This window comes from Crocodylus siamensis, chromosome 4 (genome assembly GCF_052110815.1).
Source record: "Crocodylus siamensis isolate JL-2025a chromosome 4, ASM5211081v1, whole genome shotgun sequence".
Classification (NCBI taxonomy): Eukaryota; Metazoa; Chordata; order Crocodylia; family Crocodylidae; genus Crocodylus; species Crocodylus siamensis.
Genome location: NC_143398.1, coordinates 239,498,269 through 239,517,929, shown reverse-complemented (window position 1 = coordinate 239,517,929; position 19,661 = coordinate 239,498,269). Strand labels below are relative to the sequence as shown.

The 19,661-nt window shown below is 45.7% G+C and overlaps 1 protein-coding gene across 2 annotated transcripts in view; it reads left to right on the top strand.

The window, feature by feature from the left end:
- The window catches only part of SLC49A4 (solute carrier family 49 member 4), a 107,204-nt gene that overhangs the window by 47,960 nt on the left and 39,583 nt on the right, over positions 1–19,661 (top strand). For both annotated transcript variants that reach the window (XM_090046004.1, XM_090046005.1), the window contains exons 4-6: positions 5,238–5,367; positions 17,313–17,421; positions 18,087–18,154. In XM_090046004.1, coding sequence (XP_089902130.1) covers positions 5,238–5,367; positions 17,313–17,421; positions 18,087–18,154 — 307 coding nt within the window. The remainder of the gene's footprint in view (positions 1–5,237; positions 5,368–17,312; positions 17,422–18,086; positions 18,155–19,661) is intronic.

Below are 19,661 nucleotides of genomic sequence, written 5' to 3'. Positions count from 1 at the left end.
CAACTCGGCACGGCTCTAGAGAAGCAATCTGTGTGAAGAATTTAACAGTAGGTAGAATAAATCCTCTGGATTCCTAGGATGGGGAAGATTTTAGAAGAGTATATCCATCATATCAGTGGGTGGTATTGTCACAGGTGCAGAAGTGCTGCATAGCATTTCTCAAATTTCCTGGGAGAAATATGGCATAAGGCAGCTGTAAGTTGTTATTTTCTTCCGCACACTTTTAAACAGGAGCTGGCTTCCTCCTGGTAACTACACCTACTGTGTGGGTGATGTGTCACATGAGGTGAGACTTGCTCCTAAATTTTAGCTCTTTTGTACCACTCCCATCAGTGAAAAGGAGGTGGACCCTGCATGGTGCTGGCCAGCAGAGGGTTGCCCTTTTGATGGGGAAACTCTCAACTGAGAGATGATCTCTGTATTAAATCCCAGCAGAGCACAGGATGCATATGATGTGAGCAGGAGTGGAATGAGATGAGGCCTTCTACCAAACCGGGGAACTGTAACTTGTTCCCTCTTGGATGTGTCGTCCTTCTGGATTGCATTTTCTTGTACCTAGTGGAGGTCAGAATTGAGAGCTAATTACTTCTGGTGTGTAATTAGTTTCTCTATAGCCCTCTACGTCTGCAGATGTCAAACACTTTGCAGAGGTAGTTAGTATTATTCTTCCCATTTAACAGGTGGTGGGGAAACAAAGCAGCCAGGAGCTTGTCGTGGATCACATGGGCAGCTAATAACAGTAAGAGTTGAACCCAAGTCTCCCAGCCCCCTGTTTTTCTGCCAATCCACCAAACTGTCTCACAGCATCTTGCTTGAAAACGCACTGCAAAAAGGGCCAATTTAACTTGTTGCTGGACACCCACCTTAGTCTTAGCTGCCTTCCTGTTTTCTGTTGGGTATAACATTAAATAAATAGCTTCTGAAAATTAGGTGTTGATTTTTAGATCACTGTAATAATACAAGTTGCTAATTTGGGATGAGTGACACGCAAGCTTGTTCTTTTCCCCAAGACTTTGTCTGACAGTGGGTGAGGCCGTGATTATACATAAACCCAGTTTACAGTCTTTCTCTGAACCTTGTTCCATTCCCTCTCCATTTTAATATATTGTAGCTTTTTTGTCTCAAGCAGACTGAATTATCACCGCACCCTCATCACCTGTGCATACCACATTGATTCACAACTAGAACAGTGGGGACCTTATAGAAGAGGATTCGGCTGTATCATTTGAACTGCCTGGAGAAACTGGCATTGCGCTTAGCTCTGAGCAGAGCTGTTTGTTATTATCCTAGCCATCAAATTTAAAATCATTGTATTTATTTGAAAAAACTAAGACTCTTCTCTTACTGTGTAACTGTTCAGGGCAGGATTTTTATGGCATCTAAGATACAAGATATACCCTTTTAAGAGGAGAAGGACTTTGCATCAAGGAGACTTGTACCTCCTGAACGTAAAGCTTTTTCCCTTTCCGATGTTGAGATTACTCATCCAGCAGGGTGCCTACTTTCATGGCTAAACTGGAGACGCCTTTCTACTTTGACGTTTCCAGATCATTATGGCATGGTGCCCAGATTGCTTTCATGAGGCATTTCACATTCACTCTTCAGCAAAAGACATACGGCATCTGTACTCAGCGTAGTATTTCCTACACCTTAGTTTATGTTGGCTGTTCTTGCGCCCTCTCCTTGTTTCAAGTGCTTTGATGGATCTGATCAGCATTTGTTGAAAGAGCTGTCAAGTCAGTCGGTTACTGTTGAAGAAATCTTTTCTCTGAGCCTGCAATTCCTCAGTCCTTACAGGGCATCTCGTATTTTACCTCTTTCCACGACTTTCTTTAATTCCGTTTTGCAGTTAAAAACAAGCTAGTGAACTTGGCCTCCATTTGTATTTAGTCTTTGGAGTCTAATCTAGCAAATAATGGGAGTTACAAAGGTGAGCTATTCCTCTGTTATCAGACCTCATGATGGGGGCAGCCCCCCCGCCCCCCCCCGTCTGCACTCTGACCTGTAAGAAACTCCCCATAGACGTCTGATGGATGGAGATACTAGTGTGGTGCACACAGAGCTAAGCAGGCATGAGGGTCCTTTTGCCCCTTACTAGTAGTGGCTATTTTTGGTTCAGTTCCAAAGTGAGCTCTGCCCCTTTTTATGTATAGGTCGATGCCCACAAAGTAGATTCATTATCATAGGAGGTGCAATGTGAGGAAGATATTGTGGGTTGCAAGGAAACACCACTGGGACTGTTACCAGTAACAGTAAGTAACAAAGGAACCAAATGTAGTAGAGCCATTTGTATCCAGTGCTTCACAACCTACTTCATTCACAGCAAATGGACATGCCTTGTAGCAGTTACCTGTGCTTGCATGTGACTCTCTGCTGGTGCATAAACCCCCGTATTCACAGTCTAGCCCTACAGACTGTCTACTATGCTACTGTACTTTCAGACTAGATATTTTTCAGTGCAAAGAGCTTGAGGTGTAACCCTCAAGTTGCCCCAGGTGAACACCTTTATTAAAACGTTTCTGTGTTTCTAAGAAATGCTAATTTTAAAAAGTCTTTTCTCTTAGTCATTCATGTTCCACATTCTCAGTTCTTACTGATTTTTCTTTTGTTTCTTTTTAAGTCATTTGGTTTTTACTGATTTACACCCATTTTTCAGTTCAGATCCCCTGGCCCATTCCCCACTCATGCCAGCTAACGGGGATTTGAACTGAAAAATCGGTGATTCCAGTAAACCAAAAGCACCGCTGTGCCGGTTACCTGAGGCACAGACTTCCAGCCAGGCGCAGGGGCCGGTGGCTGCGGCCACATGTGGGGGGTGGTGGTGGCGGCCGTGCGGGGGCCAGGGTAGGGTGTCTGGAGGTACAGGACTCCAGGCTCTGACCCTGAGCAGAGTGGGACAGGCTATGGGAACTGCTCCTGGGGTGCACAGATCCAAGCTGCACCCCGGCACCTCTGGCTTTGGCCCTGCGCTGGGAGCTGCGAGCCCCAGCAGTAGCTTGCTCTCATAGATCTGAGGGCATGTACCCCCTGGGAAAAGCTCAGCACAGCCCTGCAGCCCTCCTGGGAATGCTTAACAGTAAGAGCTGCAACCCTGCTCCCTGCACCCACTGACAGCTCACCCCACTTTGCTCCCTGCTGCAGCCCTGGGAACAGCTGACGTGCTGCACCACACTCCTCCCCCTGCCCCTTCCCTAGTCCCAGCCTTACTCCCTTCCTCATTGGCAATTTCTCCCCCCCCCCCGTTAAACCATTTGGGTTTTTTCATTTTTTTTCTTCTCTTTTTCCCAATTTCATCCTGTATTTTGGGTCAAAGGTAAACCCAGAAAAATTCCCAGATTAATTTTTTGTTTTGTTTTTTATAAATAAAAACCAATGATGCGGATCACTAGTTGTGATATGGGGAAGTAATAACATTCTGTAACCAGTGTCCTGACTTTCTCTACACCTTGAATTTACCAAATGACTCCACTGAATTTACCGAATGACTCCATGACTCAAAATTATGCTTTGAAAATGTGATGACCAAGTGGAGTTGCTTTCTTAGCCTCTGGCAAACTGTGCGTCACCTTCTGGGCGTCACTCTAATCCGACAAAATAGCGCATGTCTCATTCTTGGAGCTAGTCATATTCAGCTAAATCCCAAACCACTTCCTTATTCCCCATTCTTTCCTTGGAAGCAGTAATGTACATCAGCATTGAACGTAGTGTTTTCTGAACTCCTGTAGGCAGCACGATCTTGCAGTGTGCAAAAGCAAAAATGTCCATGAACCTTAGGAACCATCATTTTTGATGAGACTGCAGTAGGAAAAGGATACACAATTTAGTTCAAAGGAGGTCATTTTAATGCACCTTGAGGAGAAATCCTGTGTGTTTTTTCGGGGGGGGGGGCAGGGGATTTTGTATAGCAAACTGAAGCTTTTGTTCTGTGGATTTTGGGGGATTTTTTTTTTCCCCACCAATTGGATTGTTCAGATTCTGTGTACTGTCTGCTTTTCATTTCATGAACTATCTTCCCCTTGTTTGGCAGAAGAGATGGCGTAATGCCTTCTCTGTGTTGATGTTCTATTTTTCTTTCTTTTTTAAGGATTTTAGATGGAAGTTAAAGCAATCAACTACCCCAACCCTTCTGAAATGTAATTTGTGGCACTGGTGAAGAGCTGCTTTGTAATAAGTTCACAGCTGCTCTTAAGGTGACACAATCCATGGCTAAAGGTTTTTCTCTGTAGTAACACTCTTGTTTTTTAACAGTGTAGGAAGACAATTGTATTAAAACTAAGCATGGAGGGAGGGAGAGTGCTGTCAAAATGGTAAATACCTGTAACAAATTTAGACTGGGGTAAACTGCCCCCCCTCCCACTCCCCCAAGATGTTTGATCATTAGACTGTTTGATCATACCTCCTTCTAGGTGCTCATTACTTCCCAGGTTTGGTCCAGGTTTCCATAGCAAATTTTTTTCCAAGGTGTAACACTTGCTAGTGAGCCAGCTCAGTAGCTGCAAACAGCTATGTGTCTTTGTTTCTCTCATCTACTTCTATGCTCACTATCCGTGGAGGATAGTGGATCCAATACTTTCCTAACTATGCTTATAGATGTCTTTTACCGTACAATAGATAGTAACGTGCATATCGTGTCACCTTGATTCTACCTTTGTTGAATCCTTTTTTTTTTTTTCTTTTTGCATCTTCATCACCCTGTGCTATGACCACTGTAATTCCTTGCCTCTAGGGTTTCCCCAGGCTCCAGCTGTTTCAGCTTACATACAAACACATCACACATGCCATCTAACGCAGGGAAAGGGACAGCAACCTCAGAGTCCTTTGCTTGGTGCTCATTTGAAGTTACCCTCCTTGCCTTGAAAACCACAAATGGAGTTGCCCTAGCCTTCCTCCCAAACCAGCTGTCTCTGCTCTCCTCTAATTGTTACTCCAGCTGTTTACACAGTCTTCAACCTTAGCTAGGAGCTGCTGAGGAAAAGACTTGTCTGTCTTTGGGAGTGGTCTGTCCATCTCTATCCACCGTGGTGATTTCTTGATCTCTGAAATTTGGTCTGAAAATATTTCCTATTTTTATTTTAGCGATGCATCTTCTTAACTGTGTAATTCTGCTGTTGAACTCTGTAAAACATTGGACACAGTTTGTATGAAAGAGGCTAGACTCCTAGTTCATGTTAAAGTGTGCTTTTAGTGTTAAAATCAGTGCTAACTATTACTGGGTTTTCTCCTTAATTTTCTTTCAGAATTTGGAATGGTCTCTCTGATATTTTCTGCAGCACTAGCCTATTTCCCATCACGCCCCCCATTTCCTCCCAGTGTGGCTGCAGCCAGTCAGCGCCTCAGCTATCGCAGAAGCTTTTGTAGGCTCTTAAGGTAGGTTTTCCTTGGGACATTTTGGGTTTATAGTTGAAAGCAAACTCAACTTTTTTTTCCTAAACCTAAATTCAAACTGAAACATGGGCATTGAAACTTTGCATTGAAAAACTTGCAGTGCTTTTCTTCATCAAATAAATATTGATATTTATAGATGAAAGAGCCCTAAATATTAAAGAAGTGAAGTTATTAAATGTTAACTGTTGTCAGAAATGTCGCAAACCACATATTAAAGTCATTTACTGTCAACATGGCCCGAGTCATCTTGCTAACATGGATCTGTGCAGTGCTTTTATTGCAACATCTGCCACGGGGCAATTAAAGGCGAGAGGCAGTTTTAGTATTGTGAGTAGCCCACTATTAAATTGCTTTCCTCCTTTTTGTCACTTTCAGTCTGCCCACATTGCTGATTGCTTATTATGTCAAAATAACTGTGGGCCCAGTTCTTTAACATTTGGAGGTGTATCGCAGCCCCTGCTGCAGGGGGAGATTTGTAGAAAGAAAATATCCAGATGCTGCTGCTTTTCTCCCACTCTTGTCGGCTTTGTCTGTTTAGGTTGTGAACTTTTCAGCACAGGAGCAATTTCTTCCTATGTGTTCATACAGCTCCTTGCACAGTGGGACTCCCATCTCAGTTGAGGTTTCTTGCTGCTGCTGTAATACAGAGACTAATAGGGGCTTTCATAGATGCACTGCTGTACCCAGGTAAAGTCCAATCGACTCCAGTGCCAGTCTGCACAGGTACAGCAGTCTGCCAGTCACAGGATTGGATTGTGTATATAAAAGCAATTCCTGAAGACTTGGATGAGAGATTGCAAAACCTGAGTAGCTGAACCATTAAAATCATTCGTCTCATACACTACATGTGTTCTATATGTGTTTTTGTAAGTCAACAAAACTATTCTTGTTATAAGGAGAAAGTAATTTTTTTTAATGCATTTTTTTTTTTTTTTTTTTTTTTTTTTTTAAATCGTGTTTCTGCTTTTTGAAAATCAGGTGAAGCTACCAGAAAATATGAGGCAAGGTAATTGCTAAAGCATCTTGAAGAAGGGTTGACAGTGGGGGAGGAGAAGGTGAGAATAGAATTGGTCAGTTAATCCATGGTGTGACCTATTCAAGGTATTAAAAAAAGAAATTCCTATGAGGGCACTTAGCACACTTATTAATGCTGTCTTATGAGCCTCGGCTGCCCTGCAGAGAGACCCTGCCTCGGGGCCAAGTTGTAAAACTGTTACTGTCAAATAAAAACCCAAACAACAACCGACTCTGCAGGTGAAATATAAAATTCCTGTTGACAGTACTCCGTTTGGGAGCCTTGTAACTATAGATTGCTTGTTCAATGTACTGTAAATACTGGGGCCTGGGATACTTGTAAGGTCAGATGGTAAACTTGCAAAAGTGACTTATTGTCCCACAAAAGCTAGGCCAAACCTTTTTTGATTTTTAGATCAAGAAACTTGGTAGTTAAATAGTGAATGTATTTCTGCATTACCACACTGCTGTCAAGAATTGGGATTCTTTATAATGCTGTTAAAGAAAACCTCATGCCCACCTTGTTTTTAGCCCTTGCACATTTTTCCATACAGACCTTCACATAAGGCATACTTTGTCTTCCTACTAAAGTCACCGATCCATCACTTGGATCACTTCTCTTGGGGAGGCTTTGAGCAATAATGCATCAGGGGAGGGCTTTTTTAGAAAAGAAAAGAAAATGTTACCTGCCGTGCTGCAAAACAAATCTGCCATCCAGTTCATTAGACATCTAAACTCTATTGCCCATGTAATCTAGATTTCATAATTCTGGGGACAGGGACTGTTTCTTCTGACCGAGTTGCCCAGGCTGGGGGTGCCCAGTTGATGAGCACTGGAAAATCCTGACTTATGTCACAAGATGAACATGAGCCTGCAATGCGATGCTGCGGCTAATAAAGCGACCAAAACGCTGGCGTGCATCCATAGATGCGTCTCGAGCAAATCCTGGGACGTCATTCTCCCCTTGTACTCAGCCTTGGTGAGGCCGCAGCTGGAGTCCTGCATCCAGTTTTGGAACCCACAATTCAAAGAGGATGTGGAGAAGCTTGAGAGAGTCCAGAGGAGAGCCACGCGCATGATCAGAGGTCAGGAAAACAGATCTTACGATGACAGGCTGAGAGACATGGGACTCTTTAGCCTGGAAAAGTGCAGGCTCAGGGGTGATCTGATGGCCACCTATAAGTTTATCAAGGGTGACCACCAGGATCTGGGGGAACGTTTGTTCACCAGAGCACCCCAAGGGATGACGAGGTCGAACGGTCACAAACTCCTGCAAGACCCGTTTCAGGCTGGACATAAGGAAGAATTTCTTTACTGTCCGAGCCCCCAAGGTCTGGAACAGCCTGCCAGCGGAGGTGGTTCAAGCACCTACATTGAACACCTTCAGGAGTAAATTGGATGCTTATCTTGCTGGGATCCTATGACCCCAGCTGACTTCCTGCCCTTTGGGCAGGGGGCTGGACTCGATGATCTCCCGAGGTCCCTTCCAGCCCTGATGTCTATGAAATCTATGCATGTAGCAGAGGGTGGTAAACCACTTCTAAATTGCCTTGGCATGTTGCTGCTATGCATATCTGTGTTTGAGATCTATGAAAACCGGTGACCTACCTTCACCCATCCTTGAATCAAAGACACTTTCTACATATTGATTTTCTTCGGGTTTTCAGTTTTCTCTCTCCTGAGTGAAAGAGTTTCGGCACAAGTTCAGCATCTTAGTCGGGACCTTTTACCTCTTCTGTTCTGCAGGAACCTATCCACTCCTTGCATCTTCTGTGCTCCACAGATTGTGCGTCTGTGGAGTCCAAGTGAGACTCTGGTCCTTCCTTCATCACCTGATTCCTAACCACCTACCTAGGAGCTAAGGCAGGGCTCTCTGCTCCCTTCTTCTCTAACTTCCTTCTAACAGGGTTATGTTCCTGAGGCCATCTGCCTGGGAGACGAGTATTCACTACGTTCTTTCTCCCAACGAGACAAGTCCCATCTTTGCCGTTCTTACCACAGCTCTCACTAAAGTCTAGGGACTTTCCTGATACAAGGGCTGCTGTCTGATATTACGGGCCCAGGCAGCCATCTCATGGGCAGAACACAGCAGGCCCCCCATGCGTCTGGCCCAGGGGCCCAATGGTCCCGCCCCTCACCGTTGATGGATGCAGAGGCTGCCTGTCATGTGGCCCCACCCCTCGCTGCTGATTAGCAGAAAAGGTGGTCTGCCATGCAGTCCTGCCCCTCTCTGCTGATTAGAGGAGCAGAGGCACACGATGGGCAGCCCTTACAGCCAGTTGAGGCAGGGGAGGGGGGTGGCAGCCATTGTGCTGGCTTCCCCACCCCGGTGAGCCACTGCAATGCTCAATAAGGGTTTTTTGTTGTTGCCCCCCCCATGGATTTCACGGGCATTGCCCAGTTTTTGCAGGCAATGCCAGATTTCATGAAATCACAGATTCGGTAGGTCCCTATCAATGTCTGGCTCAGAAAGATGAGCTGATGTCCATGCTATTGTCCAAACCTAGCATCCCAGCATGAAGTAGGAGACGAGGTCAGTCAGAGTTGTGCTTGTCCCTCCTAACGGGCCTCCTCACCATGTGCCTATACCATATTTAGGCTTTCCATTGCAAAGTAGGCTGTACCCTTCCTTAGTCCCTTGGTTTAGAAATAGAGCATACTAGTTCTAGGGTAGGAACAATTTCCAATCTGTTATCAACAAATAGTTAAATAGCTATTTTTCAAATTAACTATAAGAAAATAATAACAGGTTCAGTCTTTAAAGCGGCTTGAGACACTTGGCCGGTAATGGACAGTTAGTATTTTGGCAAAATGATGTAAGCTATGCTCAAAGTTCATAAAACTAAGGATTTGACACATCGGTATTTCCTTCATGCACTGGAATCTTTTTTGCATGACATCTCCATCCAGTCAAGAGGCCACAGAGTATTCCTGATGCTAAGTAGACATTGTCAAGGTTAGCACCAAAATCTTGATGGACTTTGACAGGGCTCCCTTCTGAACTGTCCTGCCTTATGGATTCTGGTAGTGTGCAATGCAATATATATAAATCTGATTCTTATTCTATCATGAATGTTTTAACAAAAAAAGTTGATGCTGAAGTCCTGTCACGAGAACATCTACATTATAATGGGGAGTAGTGAGGGCTTACCAGTTGATAGTGTGACAGAGGAACACACTTGCTTCCTCTGTAAAATTTTCCAGTGGAGGAACCATATAAAAAAAAAAACAAAAAAACATAAGGCTTGATTGTCAGCTGCAGTTCTCCTTCACAGTCCCTATTTCCAATCCTTCTGCTACTGAAGGCAGAAAGAGGCCCCAAGCACATCTTGAAGTATCTTGAAGGCTGCTGTAACAAATGTAAACAGTTCATGGCAAAAGGGGACAAAATAGCAGCTGAAGTTTGCACTCAAGGGTGTCTCAGGCAAGTCTCCTGCCCCCACTGACCAAGTCCCTGAAGCTGGCAGTGGATAGAGGGGGAAGTATTGGGAACCTGTTTCCCAAAGGAGTGATCTTCCAGGATCTGATTTGTTGCCAAGAGTCTAGCTGACAAATGTACCATGTAAGATGCAATATAACCAGCCTTGAGAACGTGTCTCTTCAATCAAGGAAAAAATCCAGATATGCGGCCTTATACCTGAGGCCTGCGTGCATTTGGCTGATACTATTTTTAAATATTTTTTTTTTTTTTTTTAGTTCAGTCCGTTCGGTATAATGTGTAGTGCTGCTTCATTAGGCCTGTTTAGAGAAACATTTCCCTCCCAACTTTATTCTGCAAGCTTTGGTATGTTAGCCAAATCGCATCAGATTTGAGTAATCCTAGGCAATCTGTCTTTATAGATGCCAATATGGCACATGGTAAACACAGTAGAGACCAAGAATGGTTTTGGTAGGAGACAGGTGAGCTACAATAGAAAATAATGCAAATGCATCGACAGTCTCCAGCCTTGTAAGCAGTGCACAGGCAAACCTAAACACAGGTATTTTTTCTTTGCATTGGGTTATTAAAAAGAAAATTGACGTGAATGACATTTGAAGAAGGTCGTGTTTTGTAATTTGGGTTTGGTGCTCAAGTGTGGGTGAAATAAAACAGGCTCCAGCAGTGGATCATCTCAAGGAGCAAAACAACATAGTGTGAACCCAGGACCATTCAAAGAATGTTATCCCCTTATCCTCAGCCTTATAACAACGTGGACTAACGAATTTGCCCCAGCATGCCATGAATTCATAGATTTCATAGACATTAGGGCTGGAAGGGACCTCGGAAGATTGAGTCCAGCCCCCTGCCCAAAGGGCAGGAAGTCAGCTGGGGTCATAGGATCTCAGCAAGATAAGCATCCAATTTGCTCTTGAAGGTATTCAATGTAGGTGCTTGAACCACCTCCGATGGCAGGCTGTTCCAGACCTTGGGGCTCGGACAGCAAAGAAATTCTTCCTTTTGTCCAGCCTGAAACAGTCTAGCAGAAGTTTATAACAGTTCGATCTTGTCATCCCTTGGGGCGCTGTGGTCAACAAACGTTCCCCCAGATACTGGTGGTCACCCCTGATGAATTTATAGGTGGCCATCAGATCTCCCCTGAGCCTGCGCTTTTCCAGGCTAAAGAGCCCCATGGCTCTTAGCCTGTCATCGTAAGATCTGTTTTCCTGACCTCTGATCATGCGCGTGGCTCTTCTCTGGACTCTGTCAAGCTTCTCCACATCCTTTTTGAATTGTGGAGCCCAAAACTGGACGCAGTACTCCAGCTGCGGCCTCACCAAGGCTGAGTACAAGGGGAGAATGACGTCCCGGAATTTGCTTCAGAAGCATCTATGGATGCAAGCCAGCGTTTTGGTCGTTTTACTAGCTGCAGCATCGCATTGGAGGCTCATGTTCATCTTGTGGTCAATGACGACCCCCGAGTCTCTTTCTTCCGTAGTGCTAGCCAGTGTAGCACTGCCAAGCCTATAAGGATGCTGCAGGTTTTTCCTCCCAAGGTAGAGAGCCTTGCATTTTTCAGTATTAAACACCATCAGGTTCTCGTCTGCCCATTTGCTGAGCCCTGTCCAGGTCCGCCTGGATTGCCCTCTTGTCTTCTGATATGAATGCTTTGCCCTGGAGTTTGAAGTCATCAGCGAACTTGGCCAGTCCACTTCTGACTCTGATGTCCACATCATTAATGAAGATGTTGAACAATATGGGTCAAAGAACAGAGCCTTGGGGGACCCCACTGGTCACAGGGCACCATGACAATTGACTTCCATCAACCGCCACCCTCTGGGTCCGACCATGGATCCCCAGCCAGCGGATCATGGTGGAACCAAGGCCACAATTGGCCAGTTTTGCCAAGAGGTGATCATGGGATACAAGATCAAAGGCTTTTTTGAAGGCAAGATATATGACATCAATCTCTTTTTCCCTTGTCTAGGTGATGGGTCACCTGGTTGTAGAAAGTAGTAAGATTTAGTCAAGCAAGATTTACCCACAACAAACCCGTGCTGGCTATCCCTTAGGATGTTGGCATCGGCCAGTCCATTAAGGATGGCATCTTTTTAATAAACTTTTCTAAGACCTTCCCTGGAATACAAGTCAGGCTGATGGGCCTATAGTTAGCCAGATCCACTTTCCTCCTTTTCTTGAAGATAGGCACCACATGGCCTTTTTCCAGTCTTGGGGAACTACACCAGAGCACCAGGAGTTCTCGAAGATCCGTGCCAGGGGCTGGGCTATGATGCTCACCAGCTCCTTGAGTACCTTGGGATGTAGATTGTCAGGGCCGGCTGACTTGAAGGTATCGATCTTCTCAAGGTGTTCCTTCACAAGGTCAGCATTGATGGAGGGCAGGGGATCTCCCTCACCCGGACCTCCCTGTCCCGTAGTGGGCATGTGCCATCCCATGGGACTGATGAAAGACTGACGCAAAGTACCCATTTAATAGGTTGGCTTTTTCCTGGGCATCAGTTGTTCCATCTGGTTCAACAGGGGTCCAGTGTTGCCCTTGCTTTTCCTCTGGCTCCCCACATATCTGAAAAAGGGCTTTTCTATTGTCCTTGATGCTTGAAGCTAGTTGGAGTTCAGTTGCAGCCTTGACTTTCCTGGTTTGCTCCCTGCAGGACCGCACCACTGTAGAATATTCCTCCTTGGAGGTGAGTCCCATCCTTTTGTAGGCCTTTCTTTTTAGCCTCAGGAGGTCTGCAAGGTCCCTGGAGAGCCAGGGGGGCTGTTGTGCCCTCTTGCTGCCTTTCCTCCAAGATGAAATAGACTTACTTGTGCATTGAGGATTGCTCCCTTGAGGAGCAGCCACTCTTCCTGAACTCCCCTCCGCCTGGGGTTGTGGTCCCTTAAGGCCTCACTGAGAAGCCTCCTGAACTTGTCAAAGTCAGCTTTCCTAAAATCAAGGACTCCAGTGTTGCTGACTTACTTGCCAGCTTTATGGCAGATGGTGAAGGTGATCAGCTCATGGTTGCTGTCAGTCAGCTTCCCATCAATCACTAGGTCACTGATTTAAGTCATCCCCAGTAGCCAGTACCAGGTTGAGCAGCGCTTTACCTCTCGTTGGCCTGTAGACTTCTTGAGTCAGGTAGAGGTCATCCACGCACAATAGGAAGCTTTGCGACTGCTTGGATTTTGCTGAGTGATCCTCCCATGAGATGTCTGGGTAGTTGAAGTCCCCCATGACAACCATGGTCCTCGAGCATGTGGCCTCAGCCAGTTCCCGGGCAAACTCCTGGTCAAGCTCTTGACTTTGGATGGGAGGTCTGTAGTAGACTCCCACCGTTGTTCCCTGTGCCATGTTCCCCATGGATTTTAACCCAGAGGGTCTCTAGCTGTCCATGCCAGTCGCCAACATCAGCTTGCAGGGATGTGTAGCTTTCCTTAAGATGGAGAGCTACACCCCCGCCCCTTTTACCTGATCCCTCCTGTACAGGGTATAGCCCTCTATACCCATGGTCCAGCCATGGGTGGAGTCCAACCAGGTTTCCGCCTATGATATCATAATTATTTGCACTGAGCAGGAGGACAAGCTCCTCCTGCTTATTCCCAAGTTCCTGGCATTTGTGTACAGGCAGGCAGGTGTCCCCTTGGGGGCTCTTGCCTTGCCCACAGATTGTGCCAGGGCTGGGGCAGGGGTGGGCTCCCTTAAGTGCCTTGGCCTGCTGGCTTTGCAAGGGTTGCTCAGCGGGCCAACAGTGGTGGTGGTCCCCCCATTCCCCAGCGGGTTTAGTTTAAAGCCCGGTGGAGCAGGTCAGCCAGCCTGGCTGAGAAGAGCCTCCTCCCCAGGGGAGAGAGGTGGAGGCCATCTCTTCCCAGCAGCTCGCTGTCTCTTGCCAAAAAGCGGGCTGTGGTCATGGAACCAAAGCCTTCCGGATGACACTGGCTCCGCAGTCTTTGGTTAACTATGTGGATGCTCCTCTCCCTCCTCAGCCCATAGCCCGAGACTGGGAGGATCAACGAGAACACCACCTGTGCCCCCAGACCCTTTAGCCCTGCTCCTAAATCCCTGTAGTGCCTCATGACCCAGCTGGGAGCACTCTGTGGCATGTCTTTGGTGCCCACATGGATGAGGAGCATGGGATAGTGGTCTGTGGGCTGGAGGAGCTTGGGGATCTTCTCCGCAGTGTCTCGGATATGGGCCCCTGGGAAGCAGCAGACGGGCTAACGGGTTGGGCTGGCAGATTGCCCCCTCAGGATGGAGTCTCTCGCAACAAACACTTACGTTTTGTCTTGGGCAGAGCAGAGGCGGTAGCTGCAATTGAGCCCGTGTTGCCTGCGGGAGCTGGCAACTCCACAGGCTCTGCTGGAGCAGCAAGAGGTGTGTGCTTGTTGCTAAACTCCGGCGGGGCAGGGGCCTTGGTCCAGCAGGCCTTAGGGCCCTTGACCACCTTGGTCCATGCCCCTGACTGGACAGAGTGGGAGGCCCCGGAGTCCTCCCTTGTCCTTGAGGGACACCATGATCTACCCTCTGTCTCCTGGGGCAGAAGGGCCTGACAGTAGGAGTCGACCTCCTGCTCACAGTCCCTGATAGCACGCAGTCTCTGGACTGTGGCCTGGAGCTCCTCCAGCTGGCGCGCCAGAGACCCCAAAATGGAGCAGACCCCATATGGGGAGGAAGCCATGCTCCCTGGCCCCAGAGCCTGGAAAAGGGACGGGCAGCCCCCACAGCCGAGAACAGGGCCACCGTCTGAGTGGAGCCTGGGACCACGGGCTCCGTCTGGGTGGCTGGTGCTGGGGGGTGGGGGGCCGGTCTCTGAGTTAGTCTTAATCAAACTCAATTTTGTGGAACTTGCTGTGAGGGAGGCACATCTTGTGCTGACAAACACCCCATGGGGTAACCACTTTAGACAAAATCTTAAAAGTGATCACGTAATTGGAACGTCATCTACATCTCCTTATTTTAGAAATACCTGTGTTTTATCTACAATACATTTTCTATCTTTATTCCAAAACTAATACCTCTGAGCAGAGGCTTTTGCATTTGCTTTCTGATACAGTAATGTTGTTTCTGTAGGTGGTTGTTTTAGGATGCATCTGTCAAGTCCTGTTTACTTTGATAGGGCAAAGATGATGGCACAGCTTTGACTGCATCACCTTCATCGAACAGTGAAGGTGAATCTTTTAAACTGGAAAAACACTGAATCTTTAGAGCAGATTCTTAGCCTTGTGTCTTTTTTTTATTTGTATGAACTGCCAATATTTTCCTCTTATGGCATCCCCAGTCCTTTTCCATCCTCTTCCTCTTATCCCAAAGAGAGACAGGAGGATATTAGGAACTCATTAGTTCAATAATTTGTGGAGACTCATCTGGAGTATGTGGCATCTGAATCGAGGCCTGTATCACTAGCGACCTACTGAAATTTCATGGAAACTGCAAAAACCAGTATTGCATGCAAAATTGGGCAATACCTGGAAAAGCCACAAGGGGTGGGGGAGAACCTTACTGAAAATTAAAATGCTGGCTCTCCAGAGGGGAGGGGGCTGCTTGCATGAAGGGGGGCCTCCGATGGCTGCTTGCCAATTGCAAGGGGCAGGGATACATGACAGACAGCCCTTAGAGCCAATCAGTGGCGGGGCCACCAGTGCTCTTGGCCAATCAGATGTGTGTTGGGGGAGAGGTACATTGTGATCAGTCTGCAAAAATGCCTGCCAGCCCTGAGCCTGCAAAATCGAATGGCCACCTCCTCCAGCTGGGTAGACCCCTATGTATCGCCCCTTCCATTGATGGTCATGGTCTCCCCTTGGGGCAATGGTTGTGTTAGGTTTGTATGTAGCTGAGTCTCTTGCCCGCTGCTTCAGCTTTTTTTTGGTCTTCATCTAACCTAATGTTTTATGGAAATAGCATTGCCTTCAATATGAGAGTAGAGAGTGGTTGTTAGCCATGTTAGTCTTATCGCAGTAGCCAGTCTCTTTTGAGGTTATCGTGAATTCTGCTTGTAATTGCACTCAGCCAGCTTTCAGGAGAGTATTGTGGATAACTACAACTCCACCTCACTTGCTGTATTAGAGTAAGTCAAACTTTTTGTTATACACAAGAAAACTTTGAAAAGGTTTTGTTCCCATATGGCCCACTAGGGGTTAATTTGCAACCCCTGGGGTCTAACCCAAATGTTGCTCTCCCCATCTTCCAATGGGGCAGCAGAGCATGGAGTCCCAAGGGTCTGTGCACCAATGGAGGGGGTGAGGGACACATGCCACTCGTGCAGCCCACACAGCATGGCACACGTCTCGAGCAGCCCCCAGCCATGTCAGAATTGATCAAACTTTATAGTAATTTTTTTAATGACCTGGTCTATGATTCTACTGCAGAAGAGGGGAACACGAAGGTTCAAGAAACAGGATTTCCAGTAACAAGATAGATTCCAAATTTATTGGCAGGAGGAAAGAGACTGTAGTGCTGGGTGCAAGGATCCCTGCTCTCTGGTTCTGTTTTGGCCACAAAGTCACTGTGGGTATTGTTTTCAAATAGAAGTTCTTACTTAAGTTGTGCCACTGCCTTACTTTTGAATACAGTGCAGTTAGCAAGTTTATAATAAATCTTCACATGGAAAATAGTTAGCTGTGAATACAAAACTGTTTTTTCCCAAACAGCCATTGCGTTCAACTTCCTTTTACATGTGGCTGTTTTTTGAGAACGCAGAATCCTGTTTTGAAAGCATGGCCTCTAATTGCCTAATGCTTGCTTTTTTCCAGTGGTAAAATGAATATAAAAATACTTGCTTAGTTCACAGTAATTTTGCAAGATTCTTTACATGGGGGAAAATCCCACTTTAATTTTAAGTTATTTACATTCTGAATAGCTGGTTCATGCAGTCCTTTCCTTTCAGTTTATTGCGGGGGGGTGGTTTCTGGTTCCAGTGCACACAATGTTTTTAATTGTTTTATGTATGTTAAATCCAAAATAAAAATTGAGAAAAATAAACTTGTGTATAGTCCAGATGGCATTTTGATAAGGCAGGGAGAGAAGTCACTATTTCTCACCAAAATTAAACAGCAGAGTAAGTCAGAGAGTATGAATCTCTGGATTAATGCCTGAAATATGCTTCTGTCACTCTGAACTAATGCCCATTATTTCTAATACAGATTAACACTAAATAGGTTGTCAGCGTAATAAGCTGTGCATATCACAAACTCGATGCAATTTCTCATGAAGATGAGGAAATTGATACTAGTATGTTCCCGAAATCAAGATGTCATTGCAGCATACATACTGAAGGGGTTTTTCCTTTAATAGCATGGTGTCAGGAGTAACATCTCAGCCTTTGGAATGTCAGTGAAATAGCCAAATACCTTATTTATTTTTTCTGGCTCACTCGCTCTTCAGATTTCTGCTTCTTAATGGACAGAATACAGAGTCTAAAATACAGTTTACTCTTGAAGTTAATCTCCGAGCAATTTCTAAAGTAAGCAGCAGCTAATTGCATACATTGTATCTTCACAGCAATTTCCGTTTCTTGATGATTGCCTTAGCCTATGCTATACCATTAGGCGTGTTCTCTGGCTGGTCTGGCGTTCTGGACTTGATATTAACACCAGTTCACGTCAGTCAAGTAAGTACTTTCCTGCTCATATGCATCAGATGTTTTGTAATTGTCTGTATTATACTTGGTGCATAAATTAATGGTCAGATAAACTAACTTAATCCTTTGCCCAGTTTGTAAGTACGATAAGTGTAAATCACTCTGCTGCTGAAATGTTAAATGAAGTATACCTATTGCTTATGACATACCAAATACTGTTGGCTCCTCCTCCTTACTCTTCCCTGGCACTTAATAACACTTTTTTGTTCAGAGTTGAATGCACCTGTTGACATTAATGAAGAGGCAAATAAATAAAAGGAAAGTAGTATTGGCTGCTGCTTTTTTAGGAGAGAAGAGAAGGAAAAAAATCAATGTTTGCAAAATGGAAAGGTCAAAGTCAGTAGGGGAAGAGATTTTTTATTTTTAAGCTTTTAATAGAGTATTAGAAAAATCCAGAGGATATTTCCCAGCAGATGCCAACATAAAGAGAGGTTACATCCAGGGCATAGATGATTTGACCATGTCCTTTTTTAGATTGTATTCCCTCTGGCCATTTTAAACAAGGTTTTGCCCATTAGATTTTTTTTGCTAACATTTTGCAGTCATTCTCCCCCACCCACCCCTGACCTTCCAGGCAGTACCTCATTTTAGCTTTAACATTTTATTTTTTATTTCCCTATACTCTTCCTCATTAGGTGGATGCAGGCTGGATTGGCTTTTGGTCTATAGTTGGAGGCTGTGTGGTTGGCGTAGCAATGGCAAGGTAGGAATAAATTACCTTTCATTTTTTTCACCTGCAATGCTTATTTAGTTCATACCTTTTAAAACCCTGTGCTTATATCCTCTCATCTGTGAAATATCTGCAATGGCAAATGTGCATCTCCAGGTTTATGATAGGGTGTTTCTTCTCATACAGTGATTGTGTGTGTTTTCTTATGACTGGTCTTCAGAGGTTAGAAAATCTATCTGCCTGCTCATCAAATTGAGCAAGTCAAACAATCATGTCAGACAAGCGCTTTCGTATCTATTCCTTCTAGAGGTAGTTTGGGCAGATAAAACTGCCTGGTATTGGAAAGACCTAGCTGAGCATCCCTGCAAAGTACTAAAGAATATCGGTCGTCTTTAGCCAGCACTTACTAAACATTGTAGTCCATCAAGGGCCTAAAAGAGGCTTGGAACAGAGCACAGGGTAGCGTTTACAGGGCTCACTGCTTTGTAGTGTAGTGACAATCTATGGTCTGGGGGTTGGACCTGGCCCAACGTATCTCGGAGGGAATCCTCAGCATGTTCCAGCCTCAGCTGCAGAGGAGGCAGCCCCATGGTCCCACCACCTGTCATATTTTTTTTTCCTACATTGTCGCAGCTGAGGAGTCATCCCCTGGATCCTAGTCACTGCCTTTCTCCAGCTATTCCCCTTGAAGCATCTACAAGTTTATAATATATCTCTGGGGAAGGTTGCGGGGATGCACATGGGGCTGCAGCCTGCAGCAGAAGATGCTAGGGTGTAAGCCGTGGCCCACATTGACAAAAAAGGTTGCCGACCCCGGTGTAGAAAGTGAAATAAGCTGGTTAGGGTATGCAGCTCGTTAGAGCTAACTCCATGCTATATGGCACTGTGCAATCCATGTATATGTGTGTGTATGTACGTGGGAAGCTCCCCAGCCTCCCCTCTGATCGCTGCGGGTGATACTGTGACCCTCCTCAGCAGACTTTTTAAGCAGATGTAGATATGGGAATCAAAAAAATGAGGACTGGACTCTCTCCCAAAGCTAAAGCTGCTGGTCCTTCTCTGTCCAGGTTCCTCAAAACAACAAAACCAAACCCACCCTCATTAGGCAATTAAGAATTGAGTTCATAACTTTGAGTTGATATAACATCCTGCCTGCCTGCCTGCCTGCTGCCTTATCTCCACGCACATTATCTTCATTTCTGAATGTCGTAGCACCATCCTGTTTTCTTTATATTCACCTTTCTGAGCCTAATTATGCTACGAGTGTGGCACTGGTTTTAGGGTGTTGGCACTTGAAGCTCTAAGACAGAGGGGTAGGTGGGTGCGTAGATGGTTACACTTGTCATCAAAAAGTGTGTGTAAATTCTATATATTACACATGCATGTGCACACACACAGAGTACACCAACAACACACACCACTACATAAATAACAGTTAGGCTCCGGAGCGGTGAGAGACGCGCGGGTGAAGCCCGCCGAGCCACCTGCCGACCCCCAGCACAGCCGGAGGTAAGCGGGCTCATGGTGGGAAGGGGTTAAC